Source organism: Rhipicephalus microplus, chromosome X (assembly GCF_043290135.1).
Source record: "Rhipicephalus microplus isolate Deutch F79 chromosome X, USDA_Rmic, whole genome shotgun sequence".
In the NCBI taxonomy this organism is placed as follows: Eukaryota; Metazoa; Arthropoda; class Arachnida; order Ixodida; family Ixodidae; genus Rhipicephalus; species Rhipicephalus microplus.
The window spans coordinates 102375190-102396254 of record NC_134710.1 but is presented as its reverse complement, the minus strand read 5'-3'; the positions used below and the strand labels follow the sequence as shown (position 1 = coordinate 102396254).

The window sequence follows — 21065 nt, the reverse complement described above, 5'->3', positions numbered from 1 at the left end:
ATATATGCACATACACAAAAGCACTAATGACGAAATGACCATTTCCACAAATCTGCAAGGTGGCTTTTCTGCAAAGTTATTTTCCAAACAACAGGTCTCGCTTACAGACTAATTTCCTCACTCATTGTGTTTTATGTCTTCACCCCACTCCCTTCTTTATTAATGACAGCTGCCTGGGGGTTCCATGCAACCTGAGGGTTTGTTCGATGTGGGACAAGCACACAATAATTGTTGGGGGAAAAGGTAGTTTTGTCGTACTCGCATGCCTTCAGTGGAAGTGGTAAAAACACAGAGAGCAAGAAAAGAAGTCTGTGCACGAGAGTTGTTGGTTGAAAAACAACCATGCAGGAAAGCCACCTAGCTGATTTCTGCAAATAGCTAAATCACAAAGGCTGTTTGAAAATATCACTTTACTCTCCTCCTCAAGTTCTTTCCAACTTCACTACAAAGAGGCCATAAGAGTTAGTCAAGATTGCATATGCAGTAGTGCTGCTTAGTCAACAATAAGAACATTTCACATGAATTATGATACAAACTCTACAGTCCATCACCAGAAGTTTCAAGTACATTATTCTTCACAATACAGTAGAGAAATATTACAGCTAACAATGCCTTTGTCGACAATGGTAGACTACTGGACACTAGCAGTCAAATGGCACAGAAATGATTGTTAGAGATGCTCAGCACAGCTCCCTGATTGATTGATGATCGGTCGAGTTATCTTGCATCTAAAAGCAACACTGTGGCCATGTAAGTATGATAGTCAGTGGCTACAGGTTAATTGAAACCACCTGGAGCCACACTAAAATTTTGTGGGGCTAACCTTTTCAAGTTAGCCCCACAAAAAATGGTCACTCAGTATTCCAGCCTGCACTTTTATTCTCTACAGCAGAACCAGACAACTGAAACACGAAACCACCCTGATGTGTGAAACATGGCAGCAATGCACAAGCGCAATGCAAAAGCACCATTCCTTATTTTTCTTTTTCCAAATCATTACTGAAAATAGTTATTTTCTACATTCAAGGAAAAAGTTACTAAATGTAGAAGAAAAGTAGACAAGAAAAACAAGCTGGTTACTAAGCTCTAGTGCAGAATGTTGAATTTAAACCAGCAAGCGCACAAACATAAAATTTGCTTTACCACTGCTGAAAATACAAATTTGTGAGGAAATGCTACCAACATGGATCAGACAGTGTGCAAAATAAAAGGTGTGCTGACATCATCTTAAGGAGGCTACATTAACTGCAGTGTACGCTCCATATAGCATAGAATACTTTCAATGTATCACGATTGACAGCAGATGGGTAAAACGTAATTTATATCAATTATAAGGTCTAGAAATACAATGAGACTTAATTCTCTGTGCTTGTAATCATGGTAATCATGATAACGTTACTTTTAACAACAACATAGCATGGCTAACTATTCTACAGCACATTACTTCTTTAGTTCAGAATGTCTGCACAAGCTTTAGGTGGCTTTGGGATACTTTTTTCAACTTTTTGCAAATTCTTTCTAAAATATCCTATTACAGCAAACAAATGTATCTCAATATCTGTACATTAGTCTTCCAGCATTTGTATTTCGATATCTGTAATCCGGAATACTTTTTCGAGTATCTCTGCCCAGCCCTGGTAAGAGGACCCTACGCCACAGACATAAAATTATCCACGAAACTGTGGGTGGCTTGTGCTGACATTCTGCACAAGGGCCATTTACAGATCGATTTGAGCCCTCTGCATAAACTATATAATTTATTCTAGTGCTTTAAAGCTGCAAATCGCTGCAGGTTGCTGCAACTCAGCCAAATACGTTTCCAACTACCCATTTAGAGAACAACGTGCTCTTGTAACGAGTCAGAGAGGCTGCTAATCTGATTGGCTGTAGAATACGTGGAAGTAAGATTGGCTGGCAGAGTGGCGGTACCCGTCGGAGCCGATATCAACCACTGCCTGATATTGATTTCTGTTGCGACACAGCATGCGCGCAGCAAGGCAGACTGTGTGATGGCCTCCGAGACTGCGCGGGACCTGTTGGCGTGTGATCTCGGATGTCTAGACAGGGAGAGGGTCAAATCGTCGAGTGCGCTCATAAAAGCTCTGCAATTGCCAGCGATCCCAGCATGCCTCATGAATTCAGGAGATAAGGAACAGGTGAGGAAGAGGTTATACATTTTTACGTAACCATTTAATTATCCGTAATGGCCTTAGTACACAGCGAGTGGCTAAATGTATGGTGCGAATAGTTTGATAATGCTTTAGCCTGAATTCTGAAAAAACTTCAAAAAAGTGTTTCGGGGTCCCTTTAACAGGTAGCGAATTAGTAGGCAAGGCTCGCAATATTGCTTCCATGATACGCCACCAGCGGCGTCAGCACTTTACTACATTAGAGTTAGTGTATATGCTACCTTTGGTAGCATATACAGTAACTCGATACATGGGACATTCTGTGCATGAAAGGAACCATATTTCATGCTTCCACTTTTTCTTGTTCTTTCACCAAATGGTGACATGCCTTTGCTTTGCTTAGCACAAAATAAGTGTCCCTTTCCCATTTGCAAACACGTGTGGTCATTTCTGACAATGAAGTAAAAAGATAACTGCATCCAGTACAGTATCGCGATATAATCAATACATAGTGAAGGTATTTCTTTGCGATAAAAATACATTTTTTAAATGAACCTCGATACAGAAATACAGATATTCGATCGTATCTATGTGATATCATGATACAACATTGCCAGCCCTAATTTTTACTCACACTACAGACTTATCTGCCCCTGCTGGTGAGAATCACAAAATTGAGAATGGGGCGATAGACATTGTGCAATATTACATGTATTACTGAGGACATCGCCATGCATAATGCAGCCTGTAACATAGTTCAGGAGACTGTACAGAAAGTAAGACTTGAAAGATCATTACCCAAGAATTTGGCATTTACACTTCTTTAAGGGGCAATGTGGGTCGAAAACACTAGTTTTCCAGAAAAATTACCATTTTTTTTGTTTTCATGTCTTTTGATAAAATTAGTACCTCTACTATTCTGAAAAAAGAAAAATCCATGTTGAGACTCAACTAAAAATACTTTAAAATTGCGTCTAAAAAGCACAAGGTAGCCGTTAAAAGGTTGAAACTGTGCAGTCTTCGAGCAGCTTGCCACTGATAACGCGCCGTCGCTCGCCATTTCGATCAAAAGGCTAAGAGTCGAGCCTCACTATTTAAATAATGACAGTGTCTTGCGCTGCTGCAGCACAACAAATAATAAAAAGAAGCATGCTTTTGCCGTGTTTGTTGAGTGCCGTGACTGGCTTTCAATAACGTGGTACGGATCGGATGCCACCATTGGCCGCCGTGTGCCTGTATGTGCTGTGAAGCCTGCTTGCAGGGTCCGTGTCTCGTCGAGCAGCACAGCTGAACAACGCTTTTCTCAAGTGTTTATCTCCATTATAGGTGAAGAATGCCGTAGCTTGCACAATAGCTACGCTGTCAATGTGAAAGCTGTTGTGGCAGTGCGCTCTGTAGGAATGGGCTGTGAGCACTTTGTCCGATTTGCGGCGATTCTTGGCTTGCAAAAGCCAATGCATCAAAGTCATTCACAGCCATCAGCCAGAAAGTCTGTGATGTGGCAATGGATGCTACCTGTGCCAATAATGTGAGGTTGAGGGAGCTCACAGTGAGGGAAGGTCGCAGGGACGACATTGCCGTTTTGTACGACGGTACATGGCAAAAACGCGGCCACAGAGTCACCGTGGCATTGGCATTGTTGTGTCCCTTGACACTGGCCTTAGTTTAGATTTCCAAGTCCTGTCGAACTGCTCCATAGCTTGCCGTTGGCACAAGGCTCTGCCAGATGAAGTGGAAGAAGTTTGGCAAGTGTTTCATGGCCCTGTCTGAGAGGGAATGTCTTGTCAGGAGTCAGCTCGAAAGAGCCGTGAGGCACAGACTTATGATCCTGGCACTTTTGAGTGGCAGTGGCCACTACTAGAAGGATTGTTCCTTTTGGTGTGCAAATTTGATCGTATTCAATGACATCTTTCATAACTAAAAATTTTAACTTTAGAACTCGTTTTCTCAAAACAAGGATTTTGCCATTTTTTTTCCAATGCCCCCCCCCCCCCCCTTTTGCGAGTACTTCTGGTGCTCGGATCTGCATACTTGTAGCTTGTAGTGCTCGGATCTGCATGAAATGTTTCTGAAACTTTTCCAAAGTATTACAGATGCAATCATCTCGTTTATATTTCAATATTTTCAATATAATAAAAAATTCTATGCAAATCTTCACTAGAGAAGAAAAACATAGACTTCTTTACATGTATTATTTCTCACGTCTATTATATGTACTGTCTGCACTTTCTAATTAGTTATTTGCATTCTACACTTTATTTGAAACATTATCAATAATGAATGGTGAAAAATCATGGAAGTTTAGTGATGAAAAGAGGAAAGCAAAATGTTTTCAGTTTGTCGTGTTGCAGAGCTAAAAGCATGCAACTTGCAAAAACACCAATTAAACATTTGAGATCAGCATAAAACGTTCTATAAACAGCTCAACTTTCATTGCTCTGGAGTGAATACTGAAAAAAAAAAAAAAGTCTTCAAGTTGCATCTTCCCTAAACTAAACAAAAGAGCAGCATACGACACGTTTTGAACTTTTTCAATACAAAAATTGATACATATTTCTGACATCAGACTTTACTGTAGCGAATTTCTGGCTGTCAATGGCAACTCAACAATGAAACCTTGAGCAAGAATGTATCCATGTGCATTCTATATATGTAAAAGAACTAGTCATAAGAAACAAAGTCCAACTCTTCATTTCACTTCAAACGTTTATTCTTGAGATTTGAAAAAAAGAAGTTTTGAGGTGCATAAGTGGTAAAGACTTAAATTTACCTTTCATAATTGCCAATCAATGAAATTATATGCAACCATCGATCTATTTTGAACAAACACATATAATGATGTGCGTGTGACAAGAGCCTCAATGACGTCTGCCCTTGCGCTCCAATTTCTTCTGCTTTTTGTCGTCCACCTCTGGAGGGGCTGGCTGAAAGACCCACGGTGCCAAGACATTCACCCAGAGTAAGTAGAATGCATATGCAGGAGCCTGCAGTAAATAAATTTATTGGTATTAAATACTTATTAGATGGGAGCAAGAAAAAAGATGACAATATCAAGTAATATCCAAACTTTCCAAGTCAAGGTATACTAGTCCCAATGAACATCACATATTGCTACATGAGTCTAGTCAAGTGAACTCATCGTGGCCCTGTGTAAGTATGGAAGTACAGTGAGCCTTATATGTCACTGGGAGAGCTGTCAGCTTTGATAACCAGTAATTATAGTTGCCAACTCAAAGAACAAGTAAAGTATTTAAAAAAATACTGGTGTTAAAACAAGTGTCCTTAAATTTCAGTCAGATTTAACAAGCACACTATCTGCACTGTGCAGTAAACAGTACTTCGTCGTATCAAAAGAATCATGGGCACCAGGATACACAATCTTCAGCCAACTATCATAGAAAGCTGATAGGCTCTAAAGTTAAGCAATGCTTAAGAAAAATGAGCTTATTTCACTCAAGAAAGGTGTACTTGAGCAAATACCACTCTTATGGTTCAAGGTGAAGTCAATGCTCACAGTACATAATTAATATTGAATAATAGCACAATCTATCACTGCATGATGCCCTTGAAGCATGAAAGCCTAGCTTCTTTCTAAGGAAAGACGGCACCATTACAGTTCATTTATGATGACTGCTGAGCATCTAGGAGGTATCAGAGGCCATGAAGTATGCCGTTTCCAAGGGCGAGGTTGTGGATCAGATTCCAGCTTGTAATGACCATATTTTTGTGGCAGCCGAATACAGACACAGATTTCTAATCGACCAGAACCAAAAAACCAATTAATTCCCAACAGCCACTGCAGCCATTCTCGTTCATTTCATGCTACCAGTATGCAGTATCACACGTGTGAGGTCAAACGCCAACTTATGCTGAATGCGTTTTCTGCGGTTTTGTTTGTAAGCTCTTCAAGCCGGTTGTCATGTTTTTTGAGACAAACGAAATCTGAATTGATAGATGCAAACAGAAAGCTAATGCAAAAAGTCTTGCCTAGGTGCAGTTATGAACCACCTTTTATCAATAAAAGTTCATTAAAAAAATCTTTTTTCTTCGCTACTTCATGTGAAAGGTACAAATACATCGGTGTATACAAAGCCAGTTATAAAAGTAGCACTTCTGGTAAAACAATTTTTGTTTTGTCACGCAACATTATTTAATGGTATCACAAAGCTTGCGAGGCTGTGTTCATGAGCATTTCCGCGTGACTGACTTGCACACAGCACCAGCAATGCAGTGTAAAAAACAGGGCTTACAAAACAGGCAGAGCATACTGAACGAAAATCACATTTCTTAGGCTAACATGAGCGATTCAGAACGAGTGGACGATTGACTTCTGGTGTAACGTGCATTTACAATTACACAGCGTATATAAGGGCTGCGCTGACAAAAAATGGTGCACATGTGTGTGTGTCGGGAAGAGGGAGAGGAATAAGTGTGTGGGTGGGTCGATATGTGTGTTGTTACACCAGGGTTATGCGTAGAATCTTGACACAAGATGCGGACTATGAAAAGTATTTTTAAAACAAGAAGTTCCTCTTTAACTTGTAAAAAAGAAACCAGATTCACTTCTAAAGCCACTTTATCTTCAAAAATCTGGCATTCATTTATGCTCAAGCAAAAATGTAAATCTTTGAAGTTCACGCATTCAGTTATGCTTATGCAAAAATGCAAAGCCATAAAAATTTTATGTAACACCTATTCCACCACATTGCCACCCTTTCCATTCTGTATGTGCACACACGAGCTTGGTTCACCTTATCACCACACCTGCAGCCATTCGTTTAGTCTGTACACATGTTGTCAGACCCAATAACCAATGAGTGGCCGACATTTTGCAATGATCTGCTATCTTCTACTTTGACTACCAGGTTTGGCCTGTTGACCCAAATAGTGCTGCATCACTGCACACTTGCCATCAAAGTTACAGTTCAGTGCTGTACTAATGAAAATCTATTCAGAGTGGCTGCCCAACTAACATAAAAATGAGAAACCATGTCACTAATGAAAATGAGAGCATGGAGCACAACCTAGCTGAATGATGCGATCTTTACAGCTGCCATTTATTATGCTACAAAGTGCAGATATGCAACAGTCTAGTCAGACACAGTGCCTGTAATATAACTGCACACAGTTATTTCCGCAAGTTATATACAGATTTTTTTTTCCAATCTGCTGTAATTCGAGGTACAAAATATACGTGGCGAAATAAGAAATTATACATTTCAAAATTTAGCATATTTAGCTCACATCACCCACTTCAAAGCTTACGAGAAAGTAATCAGACTGTGCAGGAAATGTGCACACTTCATTCAGGTGTTGTTTTAACGCAGTGTGGACTGCTCTTCATAAGGTAGTTCGATGGCAAAGCGGCCGCGCGATGCAGTGAAACTACCTTTTCCAGCAGTTTACATTTTTTTTTTGTTCACTTCTAACACTTCGAAACTTGGAAAGCTTTAAACATGAGCCTAAGTGAATTCGAAAATTTACTCAAGTCAGTAAATCCAGGAGAAGCTGAAATTTCTGCTGATTTTCCTTGACCCTTTCTACAACAGAGAGGTATATATGTCCTACTTTCTCTTCTGCATTAAAGCTTTTCTTCAACATCAGCTATTGCAATTAGTGCAATGCTAAGTGGCTACAATCTCAGCTAAGTCTATTCAAGCTAGAGAAAAATTCTTTTGCTGCAGCTTCCAAAGGTGGCAGTAGAGCCTTAATGTCTTTGAAACTTGTTCCATCTTTTACGGAAGCTTCCGAGTTTTCGTCCCAGTCTGGTTTAAAAAAACTGACATTTAGAATGATAGATATTCTTGTATTTTCCTAGTTTTCTAGAAAGGCCATTTCAGCTCCCAGTCATCTCGTCTTTATGTAGATTTGCGCAATAGCTTGGTTTAAAAGATGCATCGAAAAACAGCCCACAACGAAATTGCCACGCTATTTGTTAAGCCCAATTCTGGATAACAGTACATGGTGTAGTGGGGAATTCGCAAGGCAATGACTAGTGGGACCATCGCTGAGTGCGAAGCGCGAGCGGGAGCCCGAGCTGTAGACGCTGGACTGCCCGAGCATTTGTTTCCGTACCGGCTGTCTGCCTTTTACCTGGCGTCGCTATTAAACCCCTTTGCAAAGTGGTGGAAGTGTGCTGGGTACGCAAACCTGGAACTTCGAAGCCGGAAGCTGCCCACTGCATCAGCAATGCCTGATCAGACGACCGAGCAAGGCACCACCCAGCAAAGCACGGCCCAATCTCAGCTGGTCATCGTGCCTACCACCCTGCGCCAACGAGATCCACCCTTCTTCAGCGGCACCGAGGACCAAGATGTGGAGGACAGGTTGCTGCTGTTTGAAAAGGTGAGCGCCGCCAACAAGTGGGACGACCCCTCGAAATCGGAGTATGTCCCATTTTATCTCAAAGACGTCGCCAGCCTGTGGTCAAAACCACCGTACTGAATTTATCACTTGGGCCGGTTTCAAGACCACCCTCGCAGCTGTGTTCGATCGCCCCGCAGTGCGCAAGCTGCGTGCTGAGCAGCGCCTACGCGGACGTGCACGAAGACAGGGCGAAAACTTCACTAGCTATATTGAAGATGTAATCGATTTATGCCGGCGCTTCAACCCTGAGATGACCGAACATGAGAAGATAAGGCATATCTTGAAAGGCATAGACGATGATGCCTATCAAATGTTGCTGGCAAAGGGCCCAAGTACCGTATCCGAACTTGTGACCTTGTGCCAGAGCTTGGAAGAGATTCGGAAACAACGTGCAGCAGTTCGGAGGTCGACGACTGCAGACGACTCTCTCTGCCTTGGCCGTCGGTGGTGACAGCTCTCTGCTGGAGCAGATAAAAGAATATGTACGCGAAGAGGTCGCACGACAGCTTTCGTGTCTCTCGTATCTGCCGACCACCGAAGCACCAACGAACCGCCTAACGCCGACAATCAGACAGGCTATTCAGGAGCAGGTCTCCGAGGCGTTGCCATTACCTACACCTGCCTCTCCACCAACGCCTGTTGCCGCGCCACTGACTTATGCGGCCGTCGCGGCAATGCCGCCATCTCATCTGCCAATGTATACGCCACAACCTGTGTGACCGTCCACCACGCCGTTTCCCGCTACACAGCAACACGCCGGAAATCCTTGGCGCACTGCTGACAACCGGCCCATATGTTACTTTTGCGGAATTCCAGGTCACGTTGCACGTCTATGTCGTCGGCGCTTCACAGTTAACGCACCAAGATATCCTGACTATTCGTTCCGGCCTCCATACCACGCGCCTCACGTACCCCCTGAAGTTTACGAACGCGATGCGCAAACTGCTTCCGGCGCCCGAAAATTCGCTTCTAGACGTTCTACTTCCCGCTCGCCTTCACCTTCAACAAGTCGTCGTTCTGTATCGCCTATGCGTCGACGACCCACCCCCACTGAGACGGAAAACTAACTGCCGCAGCTCCGGAGGCACGAGCTGCGTCATCGTCTAATCGTTTAAGTCCTCGCCTGTCTCCCGCCAATCTTATCGATGTAATCGTCGAAGGTGTACGAACACTCGCACTCATTGATACCGGTGCCGCGATATCTGTGATTAGCCAAAGACTCTGCCGCTCTCTTCGTAAAGTGACGATGCTTTCTCCCGTGGTTTCTCTTAGTACTGCGAGCGCCCAACAAATTGAGCCCGTCGCGGCATGTACAGCAAAAGTGGTTATCCGAGACGTGTTGTACATCATTGAATTTCACGTGCTGGCTTCATGTTCCCACGATGTCATCCTAGGATGGGATTTTTTATCACGTCATCACGCCGTCGTGGACTGCGCTAGGGCCGAAGTGGAGCTGTTACCGTTTCATGATGCGCCTTCTGTTAATGCGGCCGTATCTAGTGTGGCTAACCTTGTCGTCGCGACGGACATAGACCTTCCTCCTTTCAGCGCCCAATTTGTCCCTGCCTGCTGTGCTTCACTTTCTGACGCTACCGTCCTATTCACGCCATCTGACATCTTCGGTAGCCGCCACCACACATCGCTGCCATTCGCCGTTCTTGAACTTTGTCAAGACACTACCGGGATATTTATTTCCAATCCCAACTCGTGCCCCCTCAGTTTGCGCCGCAACGAGACGCTCGGCCACATTCAGCTTATCGATAAAGGTACTATCGTGCCTGCCGATTTCTTCGACACCAAGCCAAATATGGAGCTGAACGCGTTGGTTCCTCGCTTTGCCTCGAACAGCGTGTCTACCGATGCATTTCACCGTTCTATTGACAGCCATCTCGCCCCGGCTCAACGAGAGCAGCTTGTTACCCTGCTGCACGAATTCAAGCGTTCGTTTGACTTTCCCCAAGCGGTGCTAGAAAGAACGAACACCGTTGTGCACACAATTGACACAAGAAAGAGTACCCCTTTGCGCCAGCGCCCTTATCGTGTGTCACCAGCGAAGCGTCGGGTAATTGCAGAACAAGTAGACGACATGCTACAGCGTGGAGTCATCAAGCCTTCTTGTAGTCCTTGGTCTTCCCCAGTTGTACTCGTCAAAAAAAAGGATGGTTCAATCCGGTTCTGCGTAGACTACAGGTGCCTAAACAACATTACGAGGAAAGATGTTTACCCTCTTCCCCGCATAGACGACGCTCTCGATTGTCTCCAAGGTGCAGAATTCTTTTCCTCGCTTGACCTTCGCTCGGGTTATTGGCAGGTGCCAATGGCCGAGTCTGATCGTCCAAAAACGGCGTTTGTCACACCGGATGGCCTCTACGAATTTACCGTGATGCCATTCGGACTCTGCAATGCGCCTGCCACATTTGAGCGGATGATGGACAGCATTTTACGCGGTCTCAAATGGAACATTTGCTTGTGCTATCTTGATGACGTTGTGGTTTTTTCACCCGATTTCACTTCGCATCTCACTCGTCTGCGTAAGATTCTACAGTGCCTTACAAACGCCAGGCTTCAGCTTAACCTGAAGAAGTGTCACTTTGGGGCTAAACAACTCACCATACTTGGTCATGTCGTCTCGAAAGCCGACCCTGACAAGCTTCCTGCTGTTGCCGAATTTCCTAAGCCGACAACTGTTAAAGAACTACGGAGCTTTGTGGGCCTGTGCTCCTATTTTCGTCGCTTTGTCCAGAACTTTGCCTCCATCATCGCTCCACTCACCAAACTCCTTGCTGGCCCTGCAGATCTTTCGAATTGGACAACAGCTTGTGACGAATCCTTCGCAACACTGCGCCAACTTCTTACCTCACCACCCGTACTGCGCCATTACGACCCTACAGCGCCAACCGAAGTACACACGGATGCAAGTGGCGTCGGCCTTGGTGCAGTACTCGCGCAACGCAAGCCAGGTTTTACGGAGTACGTGGTCGCCTATGCCAGTCGCGCCCTCACTAAGGCAGAAGCCAACTATTCTGTTACAGAAAAAGAGTGCCTCGTGATTGTGTGGGCGTTAAACAAGTTTCGCCCCTATTGGTACGGCCAAACTTTTGATGTGGTAACTGACCATCACGCACTCTGTTGGTTGGCTTCGCTGAAAGATCCTTCCGGCCGCCTCGGACGTTGGGCACTACGCCTCCAGGAATTCGACATACACGTCGTCTACCGATCGGGGCGAAAGCACTCTGACGCAGATGCGCTTTCACGATCACCCGTGAAATTTGATGATACGGATATATCAGCCCTGGACCTTCCCCTCTCTGCCGTCAGCGTCACAGACATGCCATCTGAACAGCGGAAGGACCCTTGGATCGCCTCGCTCTTGAATATGCTTTCTGACGCATCAACTTTCGGTTACCCGCGTGCTCTTCGCCGCCAAGCAACGCATTTCGCCATACGGGATGGCCTGTTATACCATCGCAACTATCAAGTGGCGGGTCGTAAATGACTGCTAGTCATACCCAGCCATATGCGGTCTGATATCTGCAAATATTTTCATGCTGAACCACAACACACACACGCCGGTGCGCTAAAGACGTATGAGCGGATCCGCCAACGTTACTACTGGCGGGGTATGTACACGTTTGTACGCGAACACATTCGCTCATGTTCCCAGTGTCAGCAGCGCAAGACATTCCCTCATTCACCCGGTCAACTGCAGCCTTTGCCATGTCCTGCACACCCATTTGACCGTGTTGCGATTGACCTATACGGCCCGCTACCGTGCTCTGTTGGTGGTAATCGATGGGTGATTGTGGCTGCCGACCATCTGACAAGGTACGCCGAAACGGCAGCGCTGCCTTCGGCTGGCGCTCGTGACGTTGCAACCTTCATCTTTCACCGGTTTGTTCTTCGTCATGGTGCACCACGGGAGCTCCTGAGTGACAGAGGACACATATTTTTGTCCGAAGTTCTGCAGCAGCTCCTACATTCATGCCGTACGGTACACCGCACATCAACAGCCTACCACCCTCAGACGAACGGCCTAACGGAACGTTTCAACAGAAACCTCGGAGATATGCTCGCTATGTATATTGATTCCGACCACTCCAACTGGGACGTTGTTTTTCCTTTCATGACGTACGCCTACAATACGGCGATTCAATCAACAACAGGCTTTTCTCCATTTTTTCTTTTATATGGTCGTGACCCATGCAACACACTCGACACAATTCTGCCATACAATCCTGATGCCTCCGAGTTCAGCCCAGTTTCTGAAATGGCCGAACATGCCGAAGAGTGTCGTCAACTTGCACGGTCCTTCACAGCCGATAACCAAGCCCTCCAAAAAGATCGCCACGACCATGATCTTGTTCAGAATACCTTCCCAGTCGGTTCTCTCGTGTGGCTCCGACTGCCTTTCCACTCTCCTGGACTGACTCCCAAGTTTGCACCGAAGTATACGGGCCCTTACCGCGTCATACAGCACCCTTCTTCTGTCACCTATGTGATTGAACCACTCAAGCCGTCCACGGACAAGCGCCGCCTTGGTCGTGAGACAGTCCATGTCAGTCGCCTCAAGCCCTGTTACGACCCTCCTGTTCTCTCGTCACCTTGAGTCGCCAGGATGGCTTGTCTTCGTCGCCGGGGCATTGTAGTGGGGAATTCGCAAGGCAATGACTAGTGGGACCATCGCTGAGTGCGAAGCGCGAGCGGGAGCATGAGCTGTAGACGCTGGACTGCCCGAGCATTTGTTTCCGTACCGGCTGTCTGCCTTTTACCTGGCGTCGCTATTGAACCCCCTTGCAATGGGAATAATTTTTTAAAGCATATACTGCTTGAGAAGGAAGGTGATAATCAGGGACAACATCACTGTTTCAACAGCAGCAAAAGCAACAAAGAATGATTGGTGGGGGAGGCAGAGCTGTAGCCAATAGATTTTTTAGGGGGGGGGGGGGGGGGTTCAACCACACTGTGTATATTTATATGCATATGTTTGTGTGCATGTATGTTTACACAAGAAAAACTGAAATAAAGTTATACAGGAATAGAGCACAGCCCTCTGAAGGCTCATAAGGCAGGGGTGCAGGTACTGTTTCACTGCTCAAAATAAGGTGCCCACAATCATCTCCACACGACATCACAAGTACTTCTCAGCTTGACTTCTTACGACCACTTCATCACAATTGCTTGGTAATGTCCCACTTTTTTCCAGAAGAGTACTACTGGCTCGACCTTGAAGAAATTTGTTTTATACTATTTCTTTGCAGTTTATATGCATATACCACGGCCAGTTTTTATAACATGTGAAAAATATAGGCGAACCTACAAGGGGTTACAAAATGAAAGTGGAACGCTATTCGCAGCCGGCGAGTTCTTGGTCATCAGTAGTAGCACTCTTCTGTGGGCATTTATGCACAAATTTGCATGCGTTTTGCAGTCAAGTGCTTTTCAATCAAACATCTATTCAGCGAAAAGGCCTGCCTAATGAGGGATTGCACAAATTACTGCAGAATTATTTTCTTTGTTTATGAGTAGGAGTGAACACTCCCACTCATAAACAACCAGATAGACAACAGATGAGGATTTGACTGAGGAGGATGAGAGAGCTCAGATATGCCCATTAAATGGCAGCACCTGACAATGTACCTGCATCTGTAACTGATTCTGCTTCCTAAAGTAGACGAGACATCATACACGTTAGTGCATCTCATAAGCTTTCAGAAGTACAGCAATTAGTTTAAAACCATGTAAAATAAACACTCGACATACGAACAGTCATGGACCAAGAATAATCCATATTCATACACAGGAATAAGCCATGGTAGTGTACACAGGCACACTGGAAAATTGGGTTCATAGAAACTCAGCCACGTAGCACAGTATCTTTCCACATATTTTAAAATATCCAAAGTTGCACATTCGAAGCCTACATGCAGTGCTTTTTACTTCCTCTACCATCAAAAAGACCAAAGCACGAGGTTCTTTACACACAAAAGGTTTCACATTGTCACATCTCAAATAGACGATCAGTTAATGTGCTAACACTCTCATAACTACACTAGTGAACACCTGGCCAGTTTCTTTGTTTTAAAATGTTTGTCATGCACATATATACTGTTTCGATTGTGTTATCATAATGCTAAGTAACTCTAGTACTGCAGACAAGCTCTGCCACTAAGTGAGTCGGCAATTTTCCTGGCTTTGTAAGTAAACTGTATTAGCCTTTTGCAATCTAGAAGTACTTTACCAGTTGCCCACACAAAATATTTTACCACAGTTTGTGAAAGGTGGGCAGGCATGACATAGTAACTCCATTAAATTTTACTAGCGTCCATTGTTAACCAAGATACAATGCATTTAGCAAGTCGTGAATGATCCTCTTGAGGCGTTGGCATAAACTACATGCAGTACATTTTTCTGCTGAACATTTGTAAAAGTGTGCCCAAACCTCAGTATCATAGTTTATTGTTTTATAAATAGACTGTCAAAAAATTTTTCGAATCTGTCCAAAATGAACGGGCTTTGGGCTTCAAAACAATTTGGGCATGAGTGTTTTTGCCATACGTGTACAGCAGCAGTTTTCTGTACCACCGTGTCTTTGCTGTATGGGTATGCTTTTGACCCTCCATTTTAAATTTCAGGCTTTAATGACGATGCATGCACACTGGAAGGTGCTGCCAACTCATGGGTACTTACGGTAAACATTGCAAATGGTCTCGCGGAGATAAACAGACCTGATTTCTCGCGTCAGCCCATTTCACGGTCTGCAGCAACACTGATGGGCAATGCCCTTTTGTGGTTTCGGTTTCATTAGGTGACAGCACATAGATGCGCAAAGCTTAATTTTTTATCTTTATCGGCACCCCCTTGCAGGAGCAATGGAAGTTGATTTTCATCTTTTTTGGCGCTGCTCCTAGCTTGTTTATCGCTGACACTCACGAGGCATTCTAGGTCTTGTCAATTATCAAGTTAACTCTGTCAAAGGCCGCCACATGCAGAAAAGATGCCATGTGTTTGCCAAAACAACTCATCATTCGAAGAAGAGAATGAAGACGCAGATTATGTGTGCTGACGGTGATTTCGATAGGCCACAATTACGAAGTTTTTTCTTATTTGTCCAGAAAACACGTTTCTTTAGTAAAATGAGACCCTTATCAAGGGGAGAAAGTTTAATTGACGTAGGACACTTCGTACACATACAAAAAAATGTGCAATATATTGCACACTGGGACTCAATGAAAAAAACTATGTATGGAAATTACAAGGAACGAACAAGAAAATCTTTACTGTTGCATACAAAAGGTTTCGCCTCTTCACAGAACTGTTTTAAGCAGTTTAATACCATGGGTATGAAATAGTTTCATAAAGCAATGATTTAAAGAAAATTAGAAGCGCTACTAAGATACTGGAAGTATCTTTTCAAAAAAAAAATTTGGATCAGGTGTAACATTTACGCATGCTGCAGGGCACACACGACAAAGAGAACAGAAAATTAACTCGCTTTGCAGCGATTTCAACAGCGAACCTAGATGCGAGTGAGCGTGACAGACACGCTTGCGCCTCCATAACAGCAGCACCAGTAGCACTCAGTCCCGGTGTGCAATACACTGTACACGAAACAACTTACCGAAGTCATAGAGAAGCTGCGCAATTGCCCGCAGAGCAACTGTGCTCAAAAGGATCCATACATATTCCTGAATTATTCTACTACAAATCCAAGAAGATTTATACAAGTGGTAAATAAATAGGGGCAACTTAAATGGCAGCGTCGAGTAAAACGTGCTGAACGGAATAACAGCCATCTTTGAAAATGCCTGGCAAGCTCGTACCTTGGTCAATTTCATTCTCGGCCAATGGCAGCACATGGCTTTGCGATTCATTTTACAATACAGCCTTGCAAATGGAAACGTGCGGTGCAGCGGTGACGTTATGCATGAGTGTGCATTATATTGCAAGCTGGGACTCATGAGGATGACGCGCTGTGTGAAGGCCCGTGTTTCAAGGAATAACACGGTCTGATATACTCCTGAACGTTTTGCAGTTCTGAGTAATGCTGACATGAAAAAACTGCTCCTCATTTTTTAAGACTGTTTTTTCCTGACTTTACACATTTCATACTTTAACGAATTCACACTATAGCCATTTAATCACCTAGGAAAGTTTTCAAAAAATTTGAAGACTCGAAGGGTTAAATGCTTTCTCTCGTCCCACCAAGCGCACTGGAAGCCACCCAGGGAGGGTTGTCAAAGGGCTAAGAACTTACGTTAGTGCACATCATGACATCAAGCATGTAATAAAACGCAATCAATCTCTCCCTCTGTGATTTGTGTCTACAAGTATGGCTACTCTGCAATGTCAGCACAGTATGCCAGCACAGTATGCCAGCACATGGTGGCCGCCTGCTGCAAGAAGCATATCCGACCCAAACACCACTCTTGATTGATGTGAGCTATTGAACAATAGCATGTTGTCTGCTGTTCAGCGTCAAACAGGTGCAACGCCAGCCAAAGAGAGCCAGGACGAGCCTCTGTATGAAGAAAGCTACAGGGAAAAATGGTAACTTCATGCCCCACTTCTCAACTCTCCTTGCCACACACAAGATTTAACTGAAGTAGTCATAGCAGTGTCTGCTTTCGGCAAGATAAGTTTTTCCATCAAGCCTGAGGGGTTGTTCATGGTTTTTAAAGGCATATGCCAATTTATCAGACTAGATACAATGTAAAGATGTTAAACTAGCACAGTGCTTTTTTATTGCAGCAGTCTGGGTGCCCGGGTTTGAAAGTCAGGGTAAAATTGAAAAATGGTTATCTCACCTCAACTTCTACAGTAAAATTCAATAGGGCACTAACACAACAAGTTCAACTAGTGCGTATTGTTTTTTTTTGTGTTGCATGGAGGTCCTGGAACTTTAAACTACAAAAAAAAAAGTACTGAAAAGTTTCATAGCACCCTAAATAATTTACTGTCGTAGCTTCTCTGTGAACTAGTAACTCTTTCCAACTTCAGGGTAGCCAAACGTGCTATCTCGGCCAAGGCAGTACATGTTCTGGCATTTGTGATTGCTCACTTAAGAGTATGTTATGGGGCTACATCAGGCCAGACATTGATACATTGACTACTAGCAAAGCAGGTGACCAAACGAGCATCAAAATGAAATGCTATGCTCTCCTGCAACGATTTTCTGTACCACGGCATCATTTTACTATTTCATTGCTTCTTAAGTTTTTAAAAGGACTGACAACTGCTCAGAACATGAAATGAGTTACTAACTCTATTGATGAAAAGGTTATTGCAACACTGTACAAATACAAGGAAGGTGTATAATGCCCCATCATCTCATTGTAACAGCTTGCTATTTTTAAAAATAGTTGAAAGCTACAAATAAGGGTGGTTATGCATAGTTACAAGAACTCCTGTGAATGCAGGACTACGACAGCTTTCAAAAATCATGAAAAGAGCTGGCGGCATTGCTATCAATCCTCAGCATTGCTGGAGGAAAGGTACATCTCTGTTTGGAGCCTTTCAGATAAAAAACCAACAATCATCATCAGCCTGACTATGCCTGCTGCAGAGCAAAGGCCTCTCCAATGATCCGCCAATAAACCCAGTCTTGTGCTTTCTGCTGCCACGTTATACCTGCGAACATTTTGATCTTATCGGCCTACCTAACTTTCTGTCTCCCCGACGTGTGTTTGCCTTTTCTGGGAATCCTGCCAGTAACCCTTCAAGGGCCCTGAAACACTTTTTCAAGTAACCATGAAACGGATTCACTACAAGAGCTTATTGCCTTACGGATTCAATGCCGCAAAAATTGTAAGAGTTCGTCCAGTACGAGCGGAGTTGCAAAGATTTGTCGCACACTGCAAACGCATTCTCTCTTCTCTCCTCCCGACGAAAGCGTTGGAAGCGAAGCAGGGGGATACGACAGGAAAAAAAAAAGTGACACATGCCTCGGGACCTTGAGCACTGTTTTCTTTTTTTTTCTTTTATTCAAATACGCAACTTTTCGAGTGTGATAGCACGCGCACGCGTGGAGAAGTCGCAGCACCAGCAACGTTTCTTGTAACGACCAAGTGCATCATGTTGAAATCAGCCAATGGCTGATAGATAGCCTTTTACGAGTGATTTTTGAGCGTCTTCCATCATTAGTCAGGAGAAGCGAACGCTACTTTTAGCTAACTTCGACAATTTATTGTGAATTCCAGGCCACGTGCTGCGGTATATTATATAGCTTGCGTGTTCTCGACAGCACCTATTACCGACCATCAGCATTTTCTGACTATGCTCAGAAAGTGTTGCAGGCCCCCTTTAATGACCAACGGTTATCCTGCCTACATGCTACATGCCCAGTCCATGTCCATTTTTTCTTCTCGATTTCAACTATGATATTCTTGTTCCCTGACCCACTCTGCTCTCTGCTTGTCTCTTAAAGGAGTACTCTAGCATTTTTTTTTTTATATACACCAGTTTCAATAAAACTTTGAACACGTGTTCTCATTGATACCGTACAGATATGTACCAAATTATACAACCGCAAGTCATTTAGTTTTTTAGAAAACAATTTTTAAAACTGGCAGCTGATTTCAGAATCATACTTGTAAACGTGGCCCACTCTGTGTATGTGACGTAAGGGACTACTCTTTTTCCAAAAGCCCACCTTTGCCAGCAGACGGATGCAGCACGCGCTTTCTTCTACGAGACGACGACAACGCGAGAATAGTTCAGTTTTTTTCAGCTGCATTCAGCATGTTAGTTGATGATGCCGGGTCTTATAATATTGAGCAACAAGGAAATTGGTTCGAGACATGTCAGTACGCTTCACGTGCAGGTGGGTCGAAAGCATAAAGCGATGCTTTTGTGCTCAGATAGCAGCTACGGTCATCGTTGAACTTGTCACTGATAAGTTCAGGCGAGCTATCACAGCTCTATTCTGTGTCGGATGACATCGCCAACTTGCTCTTCGCGCTATGTTTACACTCTGGTCAGCTGTGGCAGGGTTTAGCAGATCTCGCGACGTTATTGGCAACGGATTCTCGTGACGTCATCCAATACCCACAAAGGGACGACGAAGCAGCTCCTGGTTTCGGTTTCCGTTTTGACCCGCTGTTTATTGTCTAATTAAAATTTGTGATGAGTGCCTGGGCAAAATGAACCACTCTAGATTTTAGAAGACTGTCAATACTATTTGAAAGCAGCGTTATCTCAGTATGGTCGAAAATGCACCGGAGTTCCCCTTTAAGGTTGCACCTATTATTTTCCTTTCCATCATTTGCTGCGTCATCCTCAATTTAAGCTGGACCCTTTTGGTAAACCTCCCGGTTTCTGCTCCCAAGATGCAGCTGTTATATACCTTCCTTTTGAGGGTTAGAGGGAGATTACCTTTCATGATTTGAGAATCCTTGCCGAATGGGATCCACTCCATCCTTATTCTTCCAGTTATTTCACTCTCATGATTTGGCTCCGCGGTTACTACCTGTCCTAAGTAGACTTATACCTTTACAACTTCCAGCATCTCTCCACCTATCACAAAGTGCTGTTTTCTGCCGAGACTGGTGCACATTACTTTAGTTTTGAGCATATTAATTTTCAGACCTACTCTTCTTTCCGTGTCCAGTTCAGTAATAATGAGCTGTAATTCGTCCCCTCAGTTACTCATCAAGGCAATGTCGTCAGCAAATCGCAGGTTACTAAGATACTCTCCATTAACTTTTATACCGAACTCTTCCCAATTTAGGGCCCTGAAAACCTCTTGTAAAAATGCGGGTGAATAGCATTGGAGAGATTGTGTTTCCCTGCCTTACACTCTTCTTCATTGGGATTCTGTCACTTTCTTTATGGAAAACTGTGGTGCTCGTGGACCCACTGTAGATTTCTTCCAATATGCTTATGTAGAGCTCGTCGATCCACAGAATCCATAGTGCCTGCATTACTGCAGATGTCTCGACTCAGTAAAACGACTTTTCAGAATAGTATACTGTGTCTTCACTTTATTAATGGCTGACTCTACGTCTTCATAGAAGCATTCAACCAAATTATCATAATGGCTCAATGTAGGCATGTAGACCTGTACCACCTTGATCTTTTACTTTTAGTTAAACTTAATTATGATACTTGCCACTTTCTCACTGATGCTATAGTATTTCTCTTTGTGGCCAGAATTCTTGTGTATAAGAAACCCCACCCCTAGTTCTGTTCTGTCAACTAACCTGCGGTAGCATAGGACATGTCCATTCTTGAGCCCTGTATAAGTCCAACGTGTCCTCCTAATTTCGCTCAGCCTTATTACATCCCATTTAACACCCTCTGATTCCTCGAATGGCACAGCTAGACTAGCCTCACTAAATAGTATTCAAGCATTGATTAAAGCCAAGTTCAGATTTCAATGGCGGCCTATCTGAACCCAGAGATTTTTAGCACCCTTTGCTGCATCGCAGGTCTCACCGCCGCCTTGGACAGTTGCTTCGCAGCCACTGGGGACTTAGGGTCGAGGGTTAATTTGTGCGTACATAGGGAGAATACTGCTTGTTAAATAACTACATGCTTTTGGGATTAATTCCTGCACCTACAGTCATGACCAAG

General features: G+C 43.9%; 1 protein-coding gene across 1 annotated transcript in view; it reads right to left on the bottom strand.

The window, feature by feature from the left end:
• Window positions 1–4817: 4817 nt before the first annotated feature.
• Window positions 4818–21065, bottom strand: part of LOC119176289 (transmembrane protein 208) — a 49052-nt gene continuing 32804 nt past the window's right edge. The window contains exon 6 of the mRNA XM_037427497.2: window positions 4818–5113. Coding sequence (XP_037283394.2) covers window positions 4988–5113 — 126 coding nt within the window. The 3' untranslated portion in view covers window positions 4818–4987. The remainder of the gene's footprint in view (window positions 5114–21065) is intronic.